The 27374-nt window shown below is 45.3% G+C and overlaps 2 protein-coding genes across 4 annotated transcripts in view; one reads left to right on the top strand and one right to left on the bottom strand.

Moving 5' to 3' along the window:
• Positions 1 to 7211, bottom strand: part of LOC109864982 (protein RD3-like) — an 8512-nt gene extending 1301 nt beyond the window's left edge. The window contains exons 1-4 of one of the 3 annotated variants that reach the window (XM_031797416.1): positions 7099 to 7211; positions 6523 to 6685; positions 684 to 801; positions 385 to 505 (exon numbers count right to left, since the gene is read on the bottom strand). The gene's annotated coding sequence lies outside the window, so the exon portion shown is untranslated. Of the gene's footprint in view, positions 1 to 384; positions 1320 to 6166; positions 6279 to 6522; positions 6686 to 7098 lie in introns of those variants that run through there. The other 2 variants (XM_020453085.2, XM_031797415.1) reach the window with 2 other exon arrangements.
• On the top strand, positions 4869 to 27374 carry si:dkeyp-115e12.6 (centrosome-associated protein CEP250). The gene is made up of 16 exons (XM_031797253.1): positions 4869 to 5378; positions 7069 to 7321; positions 7682 to 7878; positions 8093 to 8196; positions 8389 to 8453; positions 8599 to 8860; positions 14565 to 14764; positions 14909 to 15034; positions 15372 to 15500; positions 17888 to 18010; positions 18276 to 18411; positions 18821 to 21586; positions 21734 to 22152; positions 22377 to 23068; positions 23237 to 24093; positions 24688 to 27374. Exons 2-16 carry the CDS (start codon positions 7160 to 7162, stop codon positions 24816 to 24818), a joined length of 6369 nt encoding a protein of 2122 aa, XP_031653113.1. The 5' UTR covers positions 4869 to 5378; positions 7069 to 7159; the 3' UTR covers positions 24819 to 27374.

The raw sequence follows: 27374 nt of genomic DNA, 5'->3' as shown, positions 1-27374 counted from the left end.
TAGGGAGGGACAGAATTTAATCAACTTGATTTATTCCAGATGGGCAATTATTGTGAGGAGAGAGGAATCAGCCATGGGGATGGGACCAATAAAAGTTATTGAAACTGTTTTCATGCTGCAAACTCATGCTATTAATTTAAACACACTTAAAGTAAATGTTGTGTAATGTATCTTAATTGTTCAACTTCTTTGTTTTAAAATCTTAATCAAATAATTGCTTCATTAGGTAGATAAACACACCTGGGGATGTTACTTGATTGATAGAACTGTAAATACAGGTAATTAGATTCACTGAATCGCTTTCTGCTTTAGGTGACCTGCCTTTTTCACGACACAATGTAAAAGTTAATTTACCTGTAGTCAAACAAAAGCTTGATAGCTTACCTTTTACAAAAGTCAATTATTGAGTAGTCTCCTTGTTGGTTAGAAATCCTCTTATCAAGATGCAGACAATGCCTTCATTTCACAGTTCCTTTTTGTTGTTTCTGTTGTCTTTGGTGTGCAGCTGCAAAATATAAACAGTTAAAAAGAAAATGTCGACTTAAACTCCTACACACCACTAACTGACCACCTTGCTACCTCGAAGGTCCGTGGCAGATAGGTATGTGTTCCTTCGTGATTGACAATGAATGTAATCCTGTATTAATATACAGAGTGATTGACAGGTCTTTTACCGGACTAACCTCATAAGCACACCTGGAGGTGTTGCTAGATGTGTCAGCCTGTACATATCTAGTCAGCCAACTAGAGCAGCGTAGCAGCAGGGGGTACCAGCAGTTTTGTTCAGTAAGCATCTGTCATCTGTGAATCAAAACAGAGACACTGGACCTAAAATATACAGTAAAATACGAACAATATCCTCAGTGATGACAATGAGCATTTTCATGGAAGGAGGACATAGGCCTACCGTTTCATCACTGATCTGTGGCATTTAGACAGCACTCCAGAATGTTTTTGCTCAGATAATGGGTGAGAATAATGGCTCTGCTTGGATGCTGGTTGGTAAAGGAATGGTGTTGGCTTTGTCAATGATACTTGCATTTGATGAAGTTGAAATTGTAAACTTCAGATCGATTTGTATAGAAACCCTAGACTTATATTAGGCTGAGTGTGACATTGGCAAGGCATTTCTGCTCTTCCTGGAAGACCAAGGCACATACAGTGCATTCAGACAGTATTCAGACAAATCCAAATCAAATTCTATTGGTCACATACACATGCTTAGCAGATGTTATTGCGGGTGTGGCGAAATGCTTGTGTTTTTGCTCCGACAGTTCAGTAATATCTTACAATTTATATCTAACAAATTACACAACATATACCCAATACACAGAAATCTAGGTTGGAATGAATTAAGACTATATACATATGGACGAGCGAGGTCAGAGTGGAACGGACTAAGATACAGTAGAATAGTATGGAATACAGTATATACATATGAGATGAGTAATGCACGATATGTAAACATTAAGTGAATGAGATACCGTAGAATAGTATAGAAAACAGTATATACATATACAGCCTCTAATGTGCTAGTGATGGCTGTGTAGCAGTCTGATGGCCTTGAGATAGAAGCTGTTTTTCAGTCTCTTGTTCCCAGCTTTGATGCACCTGTACTGACCTCGCCTTCTGGATGATAGCGGGGTGAACAGACAGTGGCTCGGGTGGTTGATGTCCTTGATGATCTTTTTGGCCTCCCTGTGACATCGGGTTCTGTAGGTGTCCTGGAGGACGCGTAGTTTGCCCCAGGTAATGCGTTGAGCAGACCGCACCATCCTCTGGAGAACCTTGCGGTTGCGGGCGGTGCAGTTGCCATACCAGGCAGTGATACAGCCCGACAGAATGCTTCAATTGTGCTTCTGTAAACATTTGTGAGGGTTTTAGGTGACAGGCCAAATTTCTTTAGCCTCCTGGGGTTCTGTTGCACCTTTTCACCACACTGTCTGTGTGGGTGGTCCAATTCAGTTTGTCAGTGATGTGTGCGTCAAGGAACTTGAAGCTTTCCACTTTCTTCACTGCGGTCCCGTCGATGTAGATAGGGGGGTGCACCCTCTGCCAATGTGATGAAACGGTATTCAGACCCTTTACACAATGCTTTTTTGAAGTACCTTTGGCGATTACAGCCTCAAGTCTTCTTGGGTATGACGCTACAAGCTTGGCACCTGTATTTGAGGAGATTCTCCCATTCTTCTCTGCATATCCTCTTAAGCTCTGTCAGGTTGGATGGGGAGCATTGCTGCACAGCTATTTTCAGGTCTCTCCAGAGATGTTCAATCAGGTTCAAGTCTGGCCTCTGGCTGGGCCACTCAAGGACATTCAGAGACTTGTCCCGAAGCCACTCCTGCATTGTCTTGGCTGTGTGCTTATGGTCATTGTCCTTTTGGTAGGTGACCCTTTGCCCCAGTCTGAGGTCCTGAGCACTCTGGAGCAATCCTGACTAGTCTCCCAGTCCCTGCTGCTGAAAAACATCCTACAGCATGATGCTGCCACCACCATGTTTCACAGTAGGGATGGTGCAAGGTTTCCTCCAGACGTGATGCTTGGCATTCAGACCAAATAGTTCAATCTTGTTTTCATCAGACCAGATAATCTTGTTCCTCATGGTCTGAGAGTCCTGTAGGGGCCTTTTGGCAAACTCTAAGAGAGCTGTCATGTCCCTTTTACTGAGGAGTGGCTTCCGTCTGGCCACTCTACCATAAAGGCCTGATTGGTAGAGTGCTACAGAGATGATTGTCCTTCTTGAAGTTTCTCCCATCTCCACAGAGGAACTCTAGAACTCTGTCAGAGTGACTATCGGGTTCTTGGTCACCTCCCTGACCAAGGTCCTTCTCCCCAGACTGCTCAGTTTGGCAGGGTGGCTAGCTCTAGGAAGAGTCTTGGTGGTTCCAAACTTCTTCCATTTATCAATGATGGGAGGCCACTGTGTTCTTGGGGACCTTCACTGCTACAGAAATGTTTAGATCTGTGCCTCGACACCATCCTGTCTCAGAGCTCTACAGACATTATGGAGTATTTGTGTGTAGATTGTTGAGGGAGAAAAAATGTAAAACATTTAGAATAAAGCTGTATCTTAACAAAATGTTGAATAAGGGAAGGGATCTGAACACTTCCAGAATGCACTGTATAAGACAACTGTCTCATTAGTGACATAAATAGTAACATCAACAACTATATTTAGATCATAATCATCGTCCTAATAACTCATACTAATAACGCCGACGCTGTTCCAGGTATCGTCGTCTGGATTTGAGCGTAATCTGAGATTAGGTCTATACATGAGGTAAAGCCGCCTCAATGCTGAGTGAAGTGGAAACCCAGCGGGGTTAGAGGAGTAACCACGTCTTCAGGCTACCCCATATAGACAGAAAGAGAGAGAAAGAGAGCAAGAGAGAGAGAGAAAAAAAAGTGAAAAAGAGAGCGAGAGAAATTTGTAGAGAGGAGAGAAAAAGAGAGAGAGAGAAAGAGACAGCTGGTGGGTGAGATTGCTGTAGCCTACTAATGAGAGAGACAGTTGGATGGGTGGGTGGATGGGAGTAGTCACTCAGATGGCTTATAATGGATGACACACTCATGTTATGTAATCTGAACATAAGCGTTATAACATAATACTCCGGGGCATTATAATCATCTTTCAGATGCTTGTGTTTTCATATACAATGTAAAAAACAATGGGTTGTCCTTGAAGTTGGCAATGTCGGCAATTTATCAATTTGTATCTGTTTCACAAACTAGTCAGTTGGCCTAATGTGATAATATGGACATAACATGGACAAAGTTTGTATCCAGAGAAAAAATTATCTTCCTATTTTTTTAAATGATTGTAATTTCTGCAATGATTGATAATGGAATAACTTGTCTCAGGCTAAACAAAAGCTAAAGACCCCCTTTAGAAAATCTTTCTCTCTTAGATACCAACTGCAGACCTCATACTTCACATGCAACATCCGTTCTGCCAGTCACATTCTGTTAAAGGTCCCCAAAGCACACACATCCCTAGGTCGCTCCTCATTTCAGTTCGCTGCAGCTAGCGAATGGAACGAGTTGCAAAAAAACCTCAAACTGAACAGTTTTATCTCCATCTCTTCGTTCAAAGACTCAATCATGGACACTCTTACTGACAGTTATGGCTACTTTGTGCGAAGCTTCCAGAAAAGAGGTGTTAAATTCTACAACCACCTAAAAGGAAGCGATTCCCAAACCTTCAACAACAAAGCCATCACCTACAGAGAGATTAACCTACAGAAGAGTCCCCTAAGCCAGCTGGTCCTGGGGCTCTGTTCACAAACACAAGGCCCCAGAGAGCTCCAGGACAGCAACACAAAAAGACCCAAACAAATCATGAGAAAACTAAAATATAATTACTTGACACATTGGAAAAAATTAACCAACAGAGCAAACTGGAATGCTATTTGGCCCTCTTCTGACCATGTTTGTACCATGTTGGGTTGATACCATGCTGTGTTGTTGCCATACTATGTTGTCTTAGGTCTCACTTTATGTAGTGTTGTGGTGTCTCTCGTCCTGATGCATGTTTTGTCCTATATTTTAAATTTTTAAACCCCGTCCCCGCAGGAGGACTTTTGCCTTTTGGTAGGCCGTCATTGTAAATAAGAATTTGTTCTTAACTGACTAGCCTAGTTAAGTAAAGGTTAAATAAATACATTTAAAAAATAGTTTAATCATAGAGAATCGTCTTTCATCGCTAGGTGTCATCAAAGAGGTCTTCCTATGTCCCCCCTCTCTTCTGGCCATACCCCACCGACCCCCTCTCTTCTGGCCATACCCCACCGACCCCCTCTCTTCTGGACATACCCCACCGACCCCCTCTTCTGGCCATACCTCACCGACCCCCTCTTCTGGCCATACCTCACCGACCCCTCTCTTCTGGCCATGCCTCACCGACCCCTCTCTTCTGGCCATACCTCACCGACCCCTCTCTTCTGGCCATACCTCACCAACCCCCTCTTCTGACCATACCTCACCGACCCCTCTCTTCTGGCAATACCTCACCGAACCCTCTCTTCTGGCAATACCTCACCGAACCCGCTCTTCTGGCAATACCTCACCGACCCCTCTCTTCTGGCAATACCTCACCGACCCCTCTCTTCTGGCCATACCTCACCGAACCCCTCCCTCTCACGACACATCGTTTTATTGTTGGCTCGTCAGGCGGCACGAGACTCGCGGGTTTTAGCGTGCAGTTGTTGAAATGAAATGCTAACACATTTTGAAACCATCATTAGACACGCGGCTGCTGAAACATTTACATTAAACTTGTAATCCACCACATGTGAAGGAACAAATCGAAGTGTATCTGAAGTTGTCGCGTTGGAGCATTTGGATTTCACATCAATATAAACAGGATTGCGACATAAATGGTAAGTCATCATAGCGAGCTAGCTGGCTAACGGCTAGTCTGGTTTGGCTAATTCAACTAGTTAGTTACATTGCTTGCATAATAATGCATGTGTAGAACTGTCAATACTGGCTAGGTGGCTAGCCGTCTTTACTCCACTCTGCTGTGATTACATTTCTAGCTACAGTAAAGACAAGTTGATTCACAACTAGCTAGCTTATTTGAATATTCAAAACAATGCCATTGCGTGTTGCATGGTGTGTTCTTCAGCGAATCAAACAGACAATATTGGCTTCCTCCACTTTCCTGATTTCATCCAAGTTGTTGAAGACTAGTGACAATCCTGGCAAGAGACCGATTCTAAATATTTTGTCTGTCTTGCTGGTTTGAACAACGTTGCCACAGCTGTCTCCTAAGCACATAATTATTTATTGTCAAACAGTACTTCCTAGGAATGGCCACATCATGGTTCTTTTAGTTTCAGCAACTCTGCTGCTATGATTTGCTGTAGCTAAATACTATTAAGATTTTCAGAACGTTGAGCTGTGAATTGCACTATGGCCTCTACCTAGCATGTGGTACGGTTTAAAAGCAGCAGGCCAACTTTACGTTCTCACCACAATGTGATTGTCACACTAGATAGAGAGACTGAAACAATAGTATTGCAGTGCCAGCCATACATTGCCATTCTCAACGCTATCACTGTCAGTGCAGGTGACTCATGTCGTCATTGTGTAGGATTCTACCGTTATTTTAAATAAGAATTTGTTCTTAACTGACTTGCCTAGTTAAATAAACAGAATGTCTGACCTGCTGTCAGTTCAGTTCAAACCAGCGTCCTTTTATTTATTTGGCGTTTCATTGACTCGTTCTTTACAGACAGAAACTGTACGTAAACAATGACATAACATTGAGCAATGACAACCAGGAAATTCTCTTCTCTCTTCAAGGACATGCCTCCTTCTCTCGCTCTCTCTGTGTCCAAAATGGCATCCTATTCTCTATATAGTCTAGTAGTTTTGTGTGTCCAAAATGGCATCCTATTCTCTATATAGTCTAGTAGTTTTGGGCACCCTGGTCAGAAGTATTGCACTACATGGGGAATAGGATGCATTGGGACGCAGACTCTGTTTGTAGCCTGAGGTGCAGGGTGCATAGCTACACACCTTTGCATGGAGGGACTTGATTGAGCCATGATGGGTTTGGTTAGATCATGATCTTCAATCAGGATTTTCTTCATTCCTCGGCTCAAACCGTCTCTGTGTATCTCATTGCCTCTGTGTTATTGTCACGGCTATAAACCAGAGGAGCTGGCAAACCCGTAGGCTACTGCAAAAGTGAAAACATGCGCACAGTGTTACAGGAAATATGTTGTTTAGACAAACAAATATAAGACTAAACATTCAAATAAGATGTATTTGAATCATCCTTCCTGAAAAGTGGCCTATCCCTGAAGGAGGCGGTCTGCACTGGTGGAAACTGGCAAGTTCTGTCTCCTAGGAAAACACTGAGTCACACTCCCCAGTCCCCACAGCTCTACTGTAAAAAGGAGATCTAGCCTTGGTTACACGGTTCAAACTAAGGCAAGCTCCATGATAGATTGAAGCTTGTTCAGACACACACTTTCTTTTTAATTCTTATTTGTTTCTTCATCTCTTATCTACTTCTTATTGTTCTTCTACTTTATTGAAGTCACTGTGTTTCTATTCCAGCCTTAACTTCCTGGGGCGTATTGGTCTTACCAGACTGGTTCTCCAGTGTACCAACTCTGGTGTCTGAGACATCTACCCTGATCGGGAGGAGATGAGCTGGGCAGAGGAGGACTGGACGGTGGGCCTGTCTGGCCGGGCCCTGCAGAAGGTCAAGGAGCTGCAGGTCCAGCAAGAGAGGCTGAACAGAGAGAGACAGCAGAAACAGCTGCAGCTGGACAGCACACAGACCTCCCTCAACAAACAGACTGTCAAGGTACTGTACAATAAAGATATTGAGCTGTAAGAAGAACTATAGCAATGCAGCACTTTGCTCTGCTGCTTTAATACTAATTCAACATGCTTCTCTCATTCTTTCCTTATGCTGTGAAAACCCTTTTGCTTTAGTCATGTTTGTCGTTAGTAGCCTAAACACCAGTCTGTTGTTGCTTTTATCAAATTGCTATGTTGTTGTCATGCCAAGATGGCGAAAGCAGAAACAGACTGGCACCCAGACTAGTGTCTGTGTACTACTTGTATGTCAGGAAGTAAATAGTTTTTCCTGGTATTCTTTAAATGGTTATTTCCTGGTATTATTGAGTTATCTATCCTCTGTCTGCCCTTCTCTCTCCTCCAGTATGAGGAGGTGCGCGGGGAGCTGCAGTGTGTACAGAGGGAGTTACAGGGGGCTCGTGAGGAGGTGCAGGCAGGTGCGTGTGCGCGGGAGCGTCTGTCTCAGGATCTCCAAGTGAAACAGGCCCAGGTGTGTTCACTGGAGGGACAGCTGGGCTCAGCACGAACCCTCACACACACCCTCGAAAAGGAGGTCAAAAGGTTAGTAGCAGCAGCTACGTGTGTGTGTGTGTGTGTTGAGTTAATGTGTGTAGGAAAGTAGAACATGTCTTGGAATGTTTGAGATTAAGAACTGCTGAGTGGCATACATGTTTATTATTTTTATGCACAGAAGGAGGGTGTGTGTGTGCAGTTCAAAGGCTGTCTTTAAAACATATTTCTGTCCTTTGTTTTCCATGTTCTCTCTCTCTCGCAGGTTGGAGGCAGAGCTAGAGAAGTTACAGATCACTAACAGCTCTGGAGATTCCATGTTGTTTTCCACCCCATGCTGGAGTATGACATCACCATGGGACCACAATGGTACAGCACTCTACTCACTCCCTTGATGTCCTCCCGCTCTCTTTTGGTATCTTCCTTCTATTTTCTCCCATGGCACTCCTAGTCTTCTCTCCCTTTGGTCCTGGTCTCAGGCTGTGGAAGACAGGAGAGCTCTTTCTTAGCTGAATCTGAGTGCGGCTGAGTAACTGAACTATGGGTGTTGTATCCCTGTAGGTGGGAGACAGGAGGAAAGGCAGGGACACAGAGGCGAGGGGGACAATAAAGCACCACACGTCAGAGTGAGTTCAATACCTAAAACCTGAGGCCTTCTCAGCCACATATGTACACCCTGTATTCTCTGTCATCCTGCCATATGTGCTATAACCCAGTGCTCTAGCTGCACTTGTTTTCATCCCTCCCTATTTTTTTTCCTCCCACTTTCAGCAACAGCTCAAATTCTCTGAACCTGGATTCTCACCCACGCCCATGTTCCCACAACAACAAGCCAAGGGCACGTCCCACCGGCGCCTGTCACACCAATCAGACTCCTCCACTCCCTCAGCTGTGTTTCCATGGGAACGAGAAGACCCAAAGCCTTCCACCAGGGGACGACCCGCTCCTCCTCTCCCCTCCTCCAGCAATGTCAGACGAGGCCAGGAAGCTGAGGATTGTGGGATGGTGGAGGAATTCAGGAGAGAGACAGACAGTATGTGTCACTTTGTCACCACACCACTCTGTGTTATCACTTGTTGACAGATAATTGATGTGCTCTGATGTCGAACTCCACTCCAAACACCTTGGTTTATCATAGTGTCACAACAGTACAGGCTGATCATAGGCCAGCGATTCACTAACATTTTGATGACTTTGTTTTTTTATGTAACTAAATGACCGATGTGGGTTCAATTATTTGAATTCCATTTCATTTGTTTTTTAGCTCAATGTGCAGTTTCTCTAGAAATAAATAAGATCAAGTCCAACCTGTACGACGTAAAGTGCATTCGGAAAGTATTCAAACCACTTGACTTTTTCAACGTTTTGTTACATTACAGCCTTATTCTAAAATATATTTAATTGTATTTTTTCCTCATCAATCTACACACAATACCCCATAATGACAAAGCAAGTATTCAGACCCTTTACTCAGTATTTTGTTGAAGCAACTTTGGTAGCAATTAAAGCCTTGAGACTTCTTGGGTATTTGGGGAATTACTCACATTCTTCTCTGCAGATCCTCTCAAGCTCTCAGGTTGGATGGGGAGTGTCGCTGCACAGCTATTTTCAGGTTTCTCCAGAGATGTTTGATCTGGTTCAAGTCCGGGCTCTGGCTGGGCCACTCAAGGACATTCAGAGACTTGTCCCAAAGCCACTACTGCATTGCCCTGGCTGTGTGTCAGTGGGGCCTTATATAGGGGCCTTATATAGACAGGTGTGTTCTTTTCCAAATCATGTCCAATCAATTGAATTTACCGCAGGTGGACTCCAATCAAGTTGTAGAAACATCTCAAGGATGATCAATGGAAACAGGATGCACCAGAGCTCAATTTCTAGTATTATAGTAAATGGTTTGAGTACTTATGAAAATAAGGTATTTCTGTTTTTTAATTTGAAAGAATTTTTAAAAACCTGTTTGTACCTTGTCATTATGGTGTATTGTGTGTCGATTGAGGAAATGTTTTATTTAATCCATTTTAGAGTAAGGCTGTAACATAACAACATGTGGAAAAAGTCTAGGGGTCTGAGTACTTTCCGAGTGCACTGTAGTAGCGAGGCCATTATTCTACATCAGTGGAGTCGTCAAACTCTACAATAATAATGGGGGAAGAAAATGTAAGAGTACAGATTATTGTATGGGACAATATACACATGTTTTTGAGAAGGCTAAAGATGCAGTTTTATTGTGCAGATGTATTTATTGGTTTATCTTCATTTTGATGAGATAAAAATGCAATAGATTTAAGTTTATTTGTTGATGTAAAAATCGAAATTCAGATTTGACTGTTGCCGTTAGATTTAGGGTGTGGTGGGGTCAGAAGAAATTCTTGGGAAAAAATGGTGTCCCTGCTGAAAAAGTTAAAATACCACTGTTTTACATAGTTTAGTGCAGGAAACATGGTAATTAACTACAATGACCATAATCCATGTCGCGCCAAATTGTCCGGTCTGTATTTCGTTTACAGCTGCTGCGAGAAGAGATGGAAAAATGTGTGATCGACAGGTATAGCAGTTTCTTTGAGGTATCTAGCTGAAAATACATGATCTAAGTGATTGCTAGTTGTTATTCAGCAGTCATAAAAGTATGCCTTATTTACCTTGAAGAACTTCTGAAATGGTGATAAAGAAATATATATGCATAACTGTTCAAAAGTTTGGGGTCACTTAGAAATGCCCTTGTTTTTGAAAGAAAAGAAAACAAATAGTCTATTTAAAATAACATCAGTGTCGACATTAATGTTGTAAATGACTATTGTAGCTGGAAACGACATAGGCGTACAGAGGCCCATTATCAGCAACCATCGCTCCTGTGTTCCAATGGCACATTGTGCTAGCTAATCCAAGTTTATAATTTTAAAAGGCTAATTGATCACTGAAAACCCTTTTGCAATTATGTTAGCACAGCTGAAAACTGTTGTTCTTATTAAAGAATCAATAAAACTGGTCTTTAGACAAGTTGATTATCAGCATTTGTGGGTTCGATTACAGGCTCAAAATTGCCAGAAACAAAGAATTGTCTTCTGAAACTCGTCAGTCTATTCTTGTTCTGACCAAATGAAGGCAATTCCATGTGAGAAATTGCCAAGAAACTGAAGATCTCGTACAACGCTGTGTACTATTCCCTTCACAGAACAGCACAGACTGTCTCTAATCAGAATAGAAAGAGGAGAGGGAGGCCCCGGTGCACAACTGAGCAAGAGGACAAGTACATTAGATTGTTTCTCAAACTAGACAGACGCCTCACAAGTCCTCAACTGGCAGCTTCATTAAATAGTACCCGCAAAACACATCTCAACGTCAACAGTGAAGAGGCGACTCCGGGATACTGGCCTTCTAGGCATATCTCGGACCGGCCAATAAAAGATTAAGATGGGAAAAAGAACAGACACTGGACAGAGGCACTCTGCCTAGAAGGCCAGCATACGTTGTGACTGGTGTTTTGCGGGTACTATTTAACTATGATAAACTTGGATTAGCTAACGTAACGTGCCATTGGAACACAGGAGTGATGGTTGCTGATAATGGGCCTCTGTACACCTATGTAGATATTCCATAAAAAAATCTAATGTTTCCAGATACAATAGTAATTTACAACAAGCGCATTTCTAAGTGACCCCAAACTTTTGAACGGTAGTGTATATATACACAAAACTCTACCGAAACGGTACCGAATTCAAAAAGGACTTATTGCTCAGTACTAGAGACCATATTTGATCAATTCTGATGTGTCTGGTCTCATCTCTAGTATTTCCAAAAATCTGAGGATTTGTTTTCCAGTAGGAGGCCAATAATACAGTTGAAGTCAGAAGTTTACATACACCAAATACATTTAAACTCAGTTTTTCACAATTCCTGACATTTAATCCCAGTAAAAAAAATGTCTTTGGTCAATTAGGATCACCACTTGATTTTAAGAATATGAAATGTCAGAATAATAGTAGAGAGAATGATTTATTTCAGATTTGATTACTTTCATCACATTCCCAGTGGGTCAGAAGTTTACATTCACTCAATTAGTATTTGGTAGCATTGCCTTTAAATTGTTTAACTTGGGTCAAACGTTTCGGGTAGCCTTCCACAAGCTTCCCACAATAAGTTGGGTGAATTTTGGCCCATTCCTCCTGACAAAGCTGGTGAAACTGAGTCAGGTTTGTAGGCCTCCTTGCTCGCACACGCTTTTTCAGTTCTGCTCACAAATTTTCTTTAGGATTGAGGTCAGGGCTTTGTGATGGCCACTCCAATACCTTGACTTTGTTGTCCTTAAGCCATCTTGCCACAACTTTGGAAGTATGCTTGGGGTCATTGTCCATTTGGAAGACCCATTTGCGACCAAGCTTTAACTGATTTCTTGAGATGTTGCTTCAATTTTTATTTTATTTAAAATTTAAAAAATTTACCTTTATTTTACTAGGCAAGTCAGTTAAGAACAAATTCTTATTTTCAATGACGGCCTAGGAACAGTGGGTTAACTGCCTGTTCAGTGGCAATCAATCCACATACTTTTGCATCCTCATGACGTCATCTATTTTGTGAAGTGCACCAGTCCCTCCGGCAGCAAAGCACCCCCACAACATGATGCTGCCACCCCTGTGCTTCTCGGGATGGGATGGTGTTCTTCGGCTTGCAAGCGTCCCCCTTTTTCCTCCAAACATAACAATGGTCATTCTGGCCAAACAGTTCTATTTTTCTTTCATTAGACCCGAGGACATTTCTCCAAAAAGTACGATCTTGCAGTTGCAAACTGTAGTCTGTCTTTTTTATGGCGGTTTTTGGAGCAGTGGCTTCTTCCTTGCTGAGTGACCTTTTTTGGTTATGTCGATATAGGACTTGTTTTACTGTGGATATAGATACCTGTTTCCTCCAGCATCTTCACAAGGTCCTTTGCTGTTGCACTTTTCGCACCAAAGTACCTTAATCTCTAGGAGACGGAACGCGTCTCCTTCCTGAGCGGTATGACGTCTGCGTGGTTCCCATGGTGTTTATACTTGCGTTCTATTTTTTGTACCGTTGATCGTAGTATCTTCAGGCTTGTGGAGGTCTCCAATTTTTTTGAGGTCTTGGCTGATTTCTTTTGATTTTCCCAAGATGTCAAGCAAAGAGGCACTGAGTTTGAAGGTACGCCTTGAAATACATCCACAGATACACCTCCAATTGACTCAAATGATGCCAATTGACTCAAATGATGTCAATCAGAAGCTTCTAAAGCCATGACATCATTTTCTGTAATTCTCCAAGCTGTTTAAAGGCACAGTCAACTTAGTGTATGTAAACTTCTGACCCACTGGAATTGTGATGCATTGAATTATAAGTGAAATCTGTCTGTAAACAATTGTTAGAAAAATGACTTGTGTCATGCACAAAGTAGATGTCCTAACCGACTTGCCAAGACTAGTTTGTTAAGAAGAAATTTGTGGTGTGGTTGAAAAACGAGTTTTAATGACTCCAACCTATGTATATGTAAACTTCCGACTTCAACTGTACATGGGTTAAATTTGTTTTCCATTAGTTGTCCAATAATATATGGGTTGTATTTGTTTCCATTAGACGGCCAATAATATATGGGTTGTATTTGTTTCCATTAGACGGCCAATAATATATGGGTTGTATTTGTTTCCATTAGACGGCCAATAATATATGGGCTGTTTTTGTTTTCCATTAGTCGGCCAATAATATATGGGTTGTATTTGTTTCCATTAGACGGCCAATAATATATGGGCTGTTTTTGTTTTCCATTAGACGGCCAATAATATATGGGTTGTATTTGTTTCCATTAGACGGCCAATAATATATGGGTTGTTTTTGTTTTCCATTAGTCGGCCAATAATATATGGGTTGTATTTGTTTTCCATTAGACGGCCAATAATATATGGGTTGTTTTTGTTTTCCATTAGTCGGCCAATAATATATGGGTTGTATTTGTTTTCCATTAGTCGGCCAATAATATATGGATTGTGTATTTGTTTTTCGAGTGCTGGTTGGAGCAGGAAGGATGCAGTTCAAATTAAATCAGTAAAAACTGCTAGCTTCCTTTGACAGCAGGAGGGGCAGAGAGAGAGGCAATGTTTACTTTAGGTGTGAGTCAGACAGTGTGTAATCAGAGACATCGGGGAGTGCGTTCAGCCTGAATACCCCCCCCCCATTGTCTTCCCTGCTGGTCGGTAGATGCTGGCTGCAGTAATGGGCTTTGTGTCATCCTGTATGGCTCCAGACACATTGAATTACTGGCCTTTCAGTACAGACACTGCGTTCCTCAACAGAGGAGACAAGACTGCTCAAATGTACTTTGAAATGAGCTCAAAATGGATTTCACGACTTAGAATCTGTTGAAATTGTGGAACTCAAAACTAGAGTAAAGGGCATTGGGGAAACAGAGCTGATAGTGCCTTGACAGTTGACTGACTCCCATGAGTCATTCTGGATGGATTGTCCTACTTTCACAATATTCAATAGTCGCCACAGCTACAGTGTTAATCGTTCTGACAATCAATCTGACAGCTATGTGATAAATCAGTCACTTCCCTGTTTACATTCTAAACATGTTACAGCAAAACACTACGTATTGACTGAATCCCGAACACCCTCTCAACTTATATTAATTCACAACCCTTTGTTGACATGAAATGTGTAAGAAAGGCACAGTCACATTGCCTAAATGTCAAAGCAAACGGGGAACACTCTCACTCCACCTCTCCCAGAGTCGGGGTGTGTAGCAGAGCTGCAGGGGCGTATGCGTGGCCTACAAGGGGAGCTGAAGGCTGAGTGTGAGCGGTTCAGACAAACCCAGGATGCTCTAGCCAACGCCAGGAAAGACCTGACCACCAGAGAACAAAGTCTACAGAGGGCCAAGGATGAACTGAGCCTCGCTCACACGCGCATCTCACAGGAGAGCGATCGGGTACGGATGCACACACACTAACACTGTATGAAACACAAAAGACGTGAGTGACTGCCAAACACAGACTGCACTTAAGAGTGTGACTGGCAAGGCAGAGGGACACAGTCATACCTGTCGCATTGTTATACTGTGTCTCCTCTCCAGGCCCAGTCGTTGGAGCAGCGAGTGAAGCAGCTGCAGGAGGAACTGAAGTGTCAGAGACAGAACACTGAGAGCAGCCGCCTGCAGCACCAGCAACGCACCAGAGACCTGGACAAGCAACACCAGAGGGTGAGGAGAGGGGAGAGAGGCTGTGTGTGCGTCTGAGGGTCTCATACGCCCCTGCAGCTACACACCCAGGTGTGACTGTGTGGAAGGTGATGTGGAAAAAAGTCTAGTGTCCGTTTCGTGCGTGTATTGTGAGTTCAAAGTGTCAAAGCATCCGGTTATTAAAATAGTATCCAGGTATGTGTCCCAAATGGCTCTCTCTTCCCTATGTAGTGCACTACTTTTGACCTGAGCCCATAGGGTAGTGCACTACATAGTAGAGAATAGTGTGCCATTTGGGACAGAGTTCGGTATCCTGTCTACTCTACTGATGATGCCCATGATGTTGGGTGTATTGCAGGACTTGTTGGAGCTGCAGAAAGAGTGTCAGTCTGTGGAGAAACAGCACCAGCTGGATGTTAACAAACTGAACCAGGAGGTCCAGCAGGCCAGAACACTACACAACACACTACAGGCCCAGTCTGAGAAGGTAGAGACACACTTTCTTTACTTCACTGTTTTCATATCTCTGGGTTTCAAAATGTCTACTTTCTTGCCTCTTGTTCTCGCTCTCTCTCTCTTTCTCTCTCTCACAATGGAGTTCAGCTATGTGCTGCTCTCAAGGTCAATGAACTAATGTTTCTCTTTTCTTTCTTGACCTTGCTTGTTTTCTTTTTTGCTTCCTCTCTTCTCTCTCTGTCTCTCTCTGTGTATTTTCCTCCCCTCTTGGTTTGTCCCAGTGGAGTGTTGAGCGGGGAAGGTAATACTGGTGTGACTGACTGACTGTTCAGAACCTTTGACTTGATGTGCTGTTGTCTTCTGGGAAACATAACTCGCCTTGACGTAGTCATCATTCTCATCCAAGGAGGGTTTGTGGGAGTGGGTGGAGGCATGAGGGATACTTCCACTAGAGGCTGGAAGAGCATGTGGAGGTGCATGAATGGTGTGATGTTATTGGTGTGCATTTCAAAATGGTTGCACTTTACAGTAAAAGAGATGCTGGTTATATCAGGCTCACAGGTGCTACTTAATATTTCCCATCCCCACCTCTACACATGTTTAGCTTTTCAAGCTCTAGTTCATGAATGATGAATAATAAATCACTTTCAGTTCCTTCTGTCGGTCACCACAGTCTAGTAAAGGCAGGCCTGACCGCAGTAATATATCTAATCTAGTTCAATCTGATACGGCATTCATTGGTTTCGTACCAAATGTCACCCCATTCCCCTTAATAGTGCACTTCTTTTAACCAGGGCACATAGATGGGGAATAGGCTGCCATTTGGGGACACAACCATTCTCTTCCTCACTCTCCAATCCACACTGAACACAATAGAGCTACAGTTCATATGGTTTAGCTAGCTGCCTCAAATCAGATTGACATAATATTGAATTACTGATAAGCTTTTTAATCTGCTCACGTGTTGCTTTTCAAGTGATTATGCGAGTTAAACGGACCAATGGTTGTAGGGCTTTGTCTGAGCATGGGGAATATAAGCATGTGTATTCCAGACCAGTGAATTCCACAACAATGACATTGCACAAATTGATAAACCTCAAATTGGTTGATCAATTTGTAGGGGTATTCATTAGTTGTTTTTATCCATGGCATGGAAGTGTATCCAATGTTTTGAGTGTTACATCATGTAAGCAAGAAACATGTGATCATGTTTACATGTAGTTTGCTATGTATCTGATGGATTTGATAGTTTCCCCATCTCTCTGCCTGGTGTGTAGCTTACTGCACTTTGTGCGGCTGTCCTTTAGACCGATACAACACGACCCGTCCTTTAGGCGGATACAACACGACCCGTCCTTTAGACGGACACCACACCACCCGTCCTTTAGACGGACACCACACGACCCGTCCTTTAGACGGACACCACACGACCCATCCTTTAGACGGACACCACGCGACCCGTCCTTTAGACGGACACCACGCGACCCGTCCTTTAGACGGACACCACACGACCCGTCCTTTAGACAGACACCACGCGACCCGTCCTTTAGACGGACACCACACGACCCGTCCTTTAGACAGACACCACGCGACCCGACCTTTAGACGGACACCACACGACCCGTCCTTTAGGCGGACACCACGCGACCCGTCCTTTAGACGGACACCACACGACCCGTCCTTTAGGCGGACACCACGCGACCCGTCCTTTAGACGGACACCACACGACCCGTCCTTTAGGCGGACACCACGCGACCCGTCCTTTAGGCGGACACCACGCGACCCGTCCTTTAGGGGGACACCACGCGACCCGTCCTTTAGGGGGACACCACGCGACCCGTCCTTTAGGCGGACACCACGCGACCCGTCCTTTAGGCGGACACCACACGACCCGTCCTTTAGGCGGACACCACACAACCCGTCCTTTAGGCGGACACCACGCGACCCGTCCTTTAGACGGACACCACACGACCCGTCCTTTAGACGGACACCACACGACCCGTCCTCTAGGCGGACACCACACGACCCGTCCTTTAGGCGGACACCACACGACCCGTCCTTTAGGCGGACACCACGCGACCCGTCCTCTAGGCGGACACCACGCGACCCGTCCTCTAGGCGGACACCACGCGACCCGTCCTCTAGGCGGACACCACGCGACCCGTCCTCTAGGCGGACACCACGCGACCCGTCCTCTAGGCAGACAGGACGGGCCCTCTTTTTTCCCAGCTCCTCTCCTCTCCAACCCGTCCTTCCATTGTTTCCTCTCCGCTGGCCTCCTGCCCTTTCCTCAAGAGTTCCTAGTTCTACTACCTTTTTATATGTGACCTTCTCATAGCCCTCCCCAGTCCCCACCTTTTCCTTAGTACTTCCTTCCTCCATGATGGAGTAATATTCTTGTCCCTCATGTCTCTCCCAGGTGACCCTTCAGAAGCAGGCGTTGGAGAGGGATGTAGACATTCTGAAAGAGAAAGTCAAATGGACTGAGGGGGAACTGAAGGAGAGCCAGAAGAAAGAGGCCCAAACACAAACCAAACTAACGGTATACACACATAAAATTATGAACAGACTCTTGTGTCCTTAGTCTAGACATGTCAATCTATTATGCATGAACTAAGCAGTGGCCGTGTTATGAAATAATTGAATCATTTAGCACTATCTGTTTAAGTCTATATGTTATTGCTATAGAATTGGGTTCTGTTACAGAAAGAATATGTTGGTTATTAAAAGTTGTTTATATAGTTGATATTGCATAGTTCTTACATAGTTATTGACTGTATGCATGTGAATGTGTTGCTCTCTGATAGGAGACGGTGCTTGAGAGGGAGGGGTTGAATGTTACTCTGGAGCAGAACAGGAGGAGAGAGAGGGGACTGGAGGAGGAGGTGAAGAATCTGACTGATGATCTGGCTGAGGCCCTCCGACGTGTCAAAGAACTAGAAGGTGAGGAGGGTGGGAGGAGGAGGAGGAGAGAGGGCTGTTGTTGATAATGGGGTGTTTACCCTTTATGAAAAGAGACTCTAGACAATGCTGTTGTCTTAAGGTTAAGAAATTTGAACTGGACGTGTTTGAGTTAACAAAAGAGTGAAATCCTACACCAGACTGTTCATGACTTTCAAAAACACTTTTTCCCCCTCACTAACTTCCTTTTGAGCTGTACAAGCTAGCCGTTTGTTACTGCTGCCACCTGCTGACCCTCAGCGGTATTACACCCTGACTCATGATATTTGGTTGATTATCCAAATTTTGGTCTCTGGTAACATTTTGCTGAATTAACATGACAGTTTGAATGATAATAAGTCATTTAGTTTATATTTTTCTCCCTCGTTTCTTTCCCTATTCCCCTTTCCAGACCAGAAGACAGTCCAGCCCTCTGTTGCTCCAGCTCCAGTTCCGTTTAGCCCTGCAGGACAGAGCTTTTCCCCAGTCTCACCACCACGACATGGCCGCCACGCCCCACACACACCCTCGGCTCAGACCAACAGACCTGCCAGAGAGGAGCGAGCGAGGGAGGGAGAGGAGAGAGGGAATGAGGAACAGAGAGCAAAGTACCCCACAGAGAGAGAACCTGGAGAGGGCATTGACTCAGAACACATCACTGCGTTTGGATCCACAGACTCTGAAAAACGACAGAGGGCAGGAGGGAGGGGGGAGGAGAGGAAACGAGAGAATGAGAGAAAAGACGAGGCAGAGTCCGTAGTAGATGGCTGCATCCCTGGAAAGGAAGCATCTACCAAGGACAAAAACACACTCGACACACCGAGCTCTCTTTCTCCAACAGACCAAAGTCCCCACCTCACCAGCTCCGCTGGCTCCGACACAGACTACGAGAGCGAGACCCTGTCCAGCCACTCCAAAGCCCGAGCCCAGACCACCAGGGCTGAGGGAGACCTACAGAGGGAGAACAGAGAGCTGCGGTCAGAGCTGCAGGACGTTAAGGATGAGTTACAAAGGAGACTGGAGGATCTGGAGACCCAGCGCAGAGCGGAGGCCGAGGCCAGGACCAGGCTCAAGCAGCTCAGCCGCAAACACGCCTCCCAAACCAAGACCTCCAGAGAGACGGAGGAGGAGGAGGAGGAGAGGGCCGAGATGGGGAGGTTGAAGGAGGCACTGGCTGAACTTGAGATACAGGTCAGGATAGATGCAGAGGACAGGGAGAGAGTGGAGGAAAGGAAAGGGAGGGAGAGAGACGACCGGGAGTCTGAAAGCATGCTGCTGAATCTCCAGCTAAAGAAGCAGCTGGTTGAGTTGAAGACTGAGCTCTTGATAGAACAGGAGGAGAGAGAAAGGGAAAAGGAGGAGGAGAGGAAGAGATTGAAAAACAAAGGGATCGAAGGAACGATTGAACTTACTGTGAAGCTGGAAGAGCTCCAGGCAGAGTTGGAGGAGCTGAAGAACCGTGGAGGTCTTGAAAGGAAGAACATGGTAGATAAAAACACCCCTCTGACATATCTCACCATGCACCGTGACATCCCCTCTAACTCCAACAAGCTACTACCATCTCCAGACCAGCACCATCTCCTGTGTGAGTCGACCACTGTTGTCCCGCAGGCAACAACAGCAGATCTGATCCGGGAAGAAGGAACTCTGAACAAAGCACCAGAACTCTCCAGACCTATTGGTGAGGGAGAGGCCATTGTGGAGGCTCAGAGGGGTATGTCTGCCTCTGAGCTGGGTGAAACCACTGTGGAAGCTGAGAAAGGGATATCTTCCTCAGACCAGGGAGAGACCAATAAAGACACTCTGAGAGGTGTATCTCCCTCGGACATGGAGAAAACCCCACTGGCACTCCAGAGTGCAGGCTTCTCAGCCTCAGAGCTAGCCCAAGAGGTGGAGCGTCTGCGGGGGGAGAGTGCCAGGGAGGCTGGGCGAGCTATACACTCCCAGGCAAAGCTGGAGGCTTTACAGAGCCAGGTGACCAGGCAGACCCAGCAGCTGACCCTGGCCTTCGACCACCAGAGCAGACACATCCAGGACCTGCTGGCAGAGCTGCAGGAGAAGGAGGGCGGCCTTCTCAGGCAGGGAAAGGAACTGCAGCACTGCAGAGATGAACTGGCCACGCTCAGACAGGGGATGGAGAAAGAGAGAGAGACACGAGAGGAAGAGAGACAGGAGGAGGAGATAAAGAGCACTAGGGTAACTATAACCCCTCAGCAGGCTGACCATTACACAGATATACATCAGATGACACATAGCACTCAGAATGAGTCTGCCTCCGGGATAGAAGAGACTACAGACATAACAATCAACCCACTGAACACTACCCAGGCTTCCTCTACACTTTGTGATGAGGGAGGTCAGCTGACCACTCCACAGAAAAACTGTGTCACTGAATGGCATGATGTAACAGATAGCAGTACCACTCTGGGCGGCCATCCTGCTGAACATAATACAGAGAAGATGGTGGATTCTAAGGCTTCTGCCCAGCCAGGCAGGAGTGAAGACACGAGAAACAAAGAGAAATTCAAATCTGACAGTTTAACTGTAGTATGTTCCAAAGGGCAGATGGAACCGTCTGAGAGTTCTGAGATGAAACGCATCCGTAGTGAAGAACAACATTCAACGAAGGAGTTACAGCTATCCCAGAGAGACCCGAGTCTAACCAGGACTGAGAACGCATGTCTTACTGCAGAGCTGGAGAAAGCTTCTGGTCCTATCAACAGACCAGAAGACACCAGGGGACAGGAGAGACAAGATAGCGGAGGAGAGAGTTTGGCTGTAGAGCTGCAGTCTCTAAAACAGAAGAATGAACTGCTGAAACTGACACTTCCAGATGTGGCAAACACAGACCAAGAAACTAGTTCTGTCAGTAACACAACACTACCAGCGACTTGTGAAGAACCGGCTGAAAGAAAAGCAAAGAGAAGGAAAAGAAAGAAGCAGAGAGGAGGACAGGAAGTTAATTCCACCTCTGGAGAGCTAAAGCAAATCAGTGACATTATCACCTCGGGACGTGAGGCCACACTGCATGATGGAGGGAAACCTGTAGACGAGGAGAGAGGGGGAGTAGAGTCTGAAGGAGTGAAGGAGATGGGGAGAGGGGGAGTAGAGTTGGACAGAGGGAGGGAGACGGGAGCTGGGGATGAGGGGAGAGGGGGAGTAGAGTTGGACAGAGGGAGTGAGACGGGAGCTGGGGATGAGGGGAGAGGGGGAGTAGAGTTGGACAGAGGGAGGGAGACGGGAGCTGGGGATGAGGGGAGAGGGGGAGTAGAGTTGGACAGAGGGAGGGAGACGGGAGCTGGGGATGAGGGGAGAGGGGGAGTAGAGTTGGACGGAGGGAGTGAGGCGGGAGCTGGGGATGAGGGGAGAGGGGGAGTAGAGTTGGACGGAGGGAGGGAGACGGGAGCTGGGGATGAGGGGAGAGGGGGAGTAGAGTCTGAAGGAGTGAAGGAGATGGAGGCAGGGGATGAGGGGAGAGGGGCAGTAGAGTCTGAAGGAGTGAAGGAGATGGAGGCAGGGGATGAGGGGAGAGGGGCAGTAGAGTCTGAAGGAGTGAAGGAGATGGAGGCAGGGGATGAGGGGAGAGGGGCAGTAGAGTCTGAAGGAGTGAAGGAGATGGAGGCAGGGGATGAGGGGAGAGGGGCAGTAGAGTCTGAAGGAGTGAAGGAGATGGAGGCAGGGGATGAGACTCTACTAGACACTACTCCACTGGCTCCACTCCAGATCACCTGCCTAGAGAAGCAGGTAGGTTTCTGTACTCTAACTCTTACTGTGAACATAGTTATCAATGTAAGTTACCGTAAATACTTTAATAATTTCCCCCCATAGCTTAAGCATGTGGTTGTAAACATCCACTACAGAATGCTACTACTACAGAATGCTATATACAAGCCAGCTATTTTAAATAAATCTGTATTTTATTATTTTGAACATCTCCTGAATGTTATTCTCTCTCTCCTCCTGTCCAGGTGGTGATGCTGCAGGCTGAACTGCAGTCTCTCTCTGAGGAGAACCAGAGGCAGGCTGAGGAGCTGACAGTGTGGAGGCTAATGGCCCAGCCCCTCTGTCTAGACCCAGAGGACCTCACCTCTGCTACCCTCAGCCCTGGCCACAACACTGCTACCCTCAGCCCTGGCCACAACACTGCTACCCTCAGCCCTGGCCACAACACTGCTACCCTCAGCCCTGGCCACAACACTGCTGGACACAACACTGCTACCCTCAGCCCTGGCCACAACACTGCTACCCTCAGCCCTGGCCACAACACTGCTACCCTCAGCCCTGGCCACAACACTGCTGGACACAACACTGCTACCCTCAGCCCTGGCCACAACACTGCTACCCTCAGCCCTGGCCACAACACTACTACCCTCAGCCCTGGCCACAACACTGCTACCCTCAGCCCTGGCCACAACACTGCTACCCTCAGCCCTGGCCACAACACTGCTACCCTCAGCCCTGGCCACAACACTGCTACCCTCAGCCCTGGCCACAACACTGCTACCCTCAGCCCTGGCCACAACACTGCTACCCTCAGCCCTGGCCACAACACTGCTACCCTCAGCCCTGGCCAACACAGCAGTGTGATGGTGATCAGAGAGGATGAGCTGCTTCTCTCCTGTACCTCCAGTAGACTGTATGGGAGGACCCTGGCCTCAAGGTAACACACAGGGGTTACGCACAAATTCTTGATTGACAATTGCAATGACCGGTTTTTGTTATTATGAATTGGTTGTAACAGTTTCTGTGATGAGCAGTTTTCATGTTCTGTCTATGGCGATTTCAAAGTTTGAATTTAAATTTGATTTATCTTTTTTTATTGGTCTAGACTGCATCACTGCAATTCTCCTGAAGCAAAGAGTCTCCAAAACCCATCCAGAAAGAACAAATCAACACATCCCCAAGAGACAGAAAAACAGACCAATGAACATGGGGAAGATGGTGAAGAAGCAGACATCACCAAAGATGTTTACCAAATCTCAGAGCTCCAGACCAAGGCAACAGAGCACACTAACCAAGATGATTCAGAAAACAAGACCAATCCAAACACTCCGAGAGCAACAGATGAGACCCAGGCCAAAGAAATAGTCTCAAGGCACAATCTAGACGTCATAGAACTAGATAACAAAGAGTTCCCCACTCTGTCTCTCGCTGAGGCTCAATCCACTGAAGCACAGTTCTCTGAAACAAACCATTCCAGTCACCATCAAGAGGTACCAATCTCCACTGGTGTTGAGAATAAAAGTCACTCCTCGGTCCGTAGAAAAGTCACCACTACATCAGAGTGGCGAACTGAGAGAACGATGGTGGAGACCAAGGTTCTGAGTTCAAAGGTCATACCAGCAGGATGGACAGGTCAAGAGAGATTGAGCTCTGTAGAGGTGAGTAGTACCAGCTCTCAGACAGAGGAGGGGAGAGAAACAGGCGCCCTACCAGAAACACACCACGTATACACACAGACGGAGGAGGAGGAGAATGATGAAGAACCCACAGAATCACCCCCTGTGTCACCAGTCCAGATGTCTGAGGCCGAGGGGGTCAGGATGTTGTTTTCTGGGTCCTTCCCGATCCCTGCTGACCCAGCCCGTCTTGCGGAGCGGATCCGTCGTAACCGGACTCAGATGTCTGCAGCGTACGATGATACGGAATACGAACCCTACGGCCTGCCTGAGGTGGTCATGAAAGGTGAGGAGAGGGGACACGGGTGCTGTTTTGTTAATGCTGTGTATTTGAATATCACAACGAAGGGGGGTTGTTATTATTGGCCAGAGGTGAAGCCTATATACTATTAAAATCAGCTCACCATTCTTTACCACTGTTGGTTATCAAAAGATCTGTGTTTATATTTTCAGCCTGTCAAATCATCAACCACTCTAACCAAACCAACTCTCCATCAGACCTTACAGACAACAGATATGAGCTTAACCTGTGGGATGGTATCAAACTATGTCTAATTGAAATGCATTCCAGGTGACTACCTCATGAAGCTGGTTGAGAGAATGCAAAGGGTGTGCAAAGCTGTCATCAAGGCAAAGGATGGCTAGTTTGAAGAATCTCAAATCTCCAATTTTTGGTTACTACATGATTACATTTGTGTTATTTAATTGTTTAGAAGTCTTCACTATTATTCTACAATGTAGAAAATAGTCCAATAAAGAACAACCTTTGAGTAGGTGTTAACTTTTGACTGGTTCTGTATGTCTTCCTCCTACCACCTCCCACTAGCATTATATAAACAGTACTAAATGTTCACATTGCTCCTTCTCCCATCTTCTCCAGGTTTTGCTGACATTCCCAGTGGTCTAGGCTGTCCGTACATTGTGAGGAGGGGGCTCCTGGGTACTGCTGCTATGCCCCGCCCCCAGAGAGATCTCGGCCAGAGGGAGGGGGGGCAGGAGGACCCTGATTAACCCCCAACAGGTGAAGCGTTTAGCCCCTTAGAACCTAATATCTGCACCGGTCACACAAATAACAGCTCCATCATCACACAGTTTACGTATTTCAGCACGTATTTCACAATTATCACACGGTTTGTGTAGTCGTAATGTAAACCACTATGTGATCGTGATAGATTATACAAAGTCTGTAGTTGCATAATGTTGTCTTTAGAAAGGACGTTTCATGTGGAGATGACATTAACTAGTTCCACATATGACTGACATAATCGTCTGGTCCTCCTTGGGAGAGTAGGGTGTCCCCCATGGCAATCCACCTCTCTCCTGTGTGGGTTCACAAGTTCCACATATGGTTGAGTGTGTTTGTTTATGCCGTGTGTCAGAGTGTTTGTACAGATCCACTGGAAGACCGTCAGAGGAGGAGTTAATTTCACTGGACCTGCTGTGTACTGACCCCCACCTCCTGCCCTGATGTACTGACCCGAATAAAACCTGTTTCATCTCTTGTGTACTGAAACACCTGAAGAGGGACAACTGTCCCCTGCTGACGTTTAAGACCTTTCATTGAGTTATACAGAGGCTCATTGGTTTCGATGCACCTACTACAGTACTGTTCTTTACAAATCTACTGGTTCAGATTTCCTTGTTGTGGTTCAAATGAGAAATGGTGCCTTGTTTTTATTTAATTTTTATAAGCTACTTTAGGCCATGGTCCATTGCCTGTTGTGAAAACTTGAATTTTCATTTGAATAGTCTTATTTATAGACTGTTGAATGTTTTAGTGTGTGTGTGTTAATATTGGTTTTTATAAGCAGTGGGTGTACATTTGAGGGAGCGTGTGTCGGTTTGTACAAAACTGTACATGGATGAGTACGTACTGCATGTGTAGGATGATGTCTGGTCGTTATGTTTTCTCAATATTAGCCTGTGCCTGTGTATGACTCAACCTAACCTGAGCGTGTTTCCTCTCCTTGTATGGTGATCCACTGGGAACGCTCCTTCTCTTCCCCTCCCTCGTCCCCTCTTTCTGTTCTTTCCCTATTCATTTCTCTCTTTCTTTACACTCAAACCTTTTTAAAAATGGCACCCTCTGTGCTCTTGAATTTACACAAGTGCTAAACACACGAGTGAGGTAGTTTATTTTTATTTTTTTAGATACACTATTTAAATTGTGCAGGTTTTAGTCTGCTTTTTTGGACTTTTTTAGTTTTTCCTAGATTTAATATATTACATTTTTGGGGGGATAGATTTTTCGTGCACGTTAGTGATTGTGCCTTAGTTTTCTAGATTTTCAGTTGCATCAATAAACTGCCCTGGTTTGAAACAATATTCACTTAAGAGATTGTATATCAAATGAATTTATAGCATCTTAAATGTAATCTTGGTACTGCCACCCTCATTGGTGTGCTTTGAGGAAGTGTGTGCACTTGTATACAAAACATGAAGAACTCTTTCCATGACAGACTGACCAGGTGACTACAGGTGGAAGCTATGATCCATTATTGATGTCTCTTGTTATATCCACTTCAATCAGCGTAGATGAAGGGGAGGAGACAGGTTGAAGAAGGATTTCTGGTAGAGCATGGCACTTGCAACGCCAGGTTTGTGGGTTCGATTCCCACGTGGGACCAGTACAAACGAAATATGAAAATGTATGCACTCACCACTACATGTCGCTCTGGATAAAAGCATCTGCTAAATGACTCAAATGTAAACGTGTGTGTGTGCCATTCAGAGGGTGAATGGGCAAGATAACATATTTAAGTGCCTTTGAACAGGGTATGGTAATAGGTGCCAGACTCACCGGTTTGTGTCAAGAACTGCGACACTGCTGGGTTTTTCACACTCAAGTTTTTCCGTGTGTATCAAGAATGGTCCACCACCCAAAGGACATCCAGACAACTTGACACAACTGTGGGAAGCAACTGCCCCAATGAAGTGAGGCTGTTCTGAGGTCAAAGGGGAGTGCAACTCAATATTAGCAAGGGTTCTTAATGTTTTGTACACTGTGTTTTGTTAACGAAACCTTCCTCCATTCCAAATCCGCTCCGACCTTCTTTCAGAGCTGAGGTTTATTACAGCGTTACTGCATGGTACTAAGATGAATGTGAGTTGTTATTGGTTTTGTTGTGGTCTAAATAATCTCTCAAAACACCTATTTGTTTTTAACACACAACTAAATAAGTTAACAGCCATTGGATCTGATAGAAATTACAGGTTTAATACATTGTGGAGTGATTTTAACTTGATATACATAGTTAGCTACACTTGCTTTCTGTCACTACTGACATGATGCATGTAGCCACTAGCAACAACCATGTCTTCTCTAGATTCTAGAAGCCTGGCGTGTGTTCTAGAACACGTATGGGCTGTTACAGTACCATTCACTAGCCTTCTGAACACGCCCCTAGCTGAGTTATCTGTGGGATCTCTGGGTGGTGGGACTAGTCCAAGGAGTCCAGCAGAACGCACTGGATTCTTTCCCCTGTATGTGACACTTTTGTGTGAATGTATCGCTGTTGATGCTTTGTGTCGCTGTTGAAGAAGATAGATTAAAAAGGTTGATCTAAA

The sequence above is a fragment of the Oncorhynchus kisutch genome, linkage group LG19 (genome assembly GCF_002021735.2).
Source record: "Oncorhynchus kisutch isolate 150728-3 linkage group LG19, Okis_V2, whole genome shotgun sequence".
NCBI lineage: Eukaryota > Metazoa > Chordata > Actinopteri > Salmoniformes > Salmonidae > Oncorhynchus > Oncorhynchus kisutch.
The sequence above is the reverse complement of the archived record's forward strand: the minus strand, read 5'-3'. Positions and strand labels throughout refer to the sequence as shown.

Coding starts and splice junctions, on each gene's coding strand:
- si:dkeyp-115e12.6 (XM_031797253.1), top strand. CDS start 7,160: ATGAGCTGGGCAGAGGAGGACTGGACGGTGGGCCTGTCTGGCCGGGCC. Junction 8,197..8,388: donor ATCACCATGGGACCACAATG/GTACAGCACTCT, acceptor GTATCCCTGTAG/GTGGGAGACAGGAGGAAAGG. Junction 15,035..15,371: donor TGGACAAGCAACACCAGAGG/GTGAGGAGAGGG, acceptor GGTGTATTGCAG/GACTTGTTGGAGCTGCAGAA.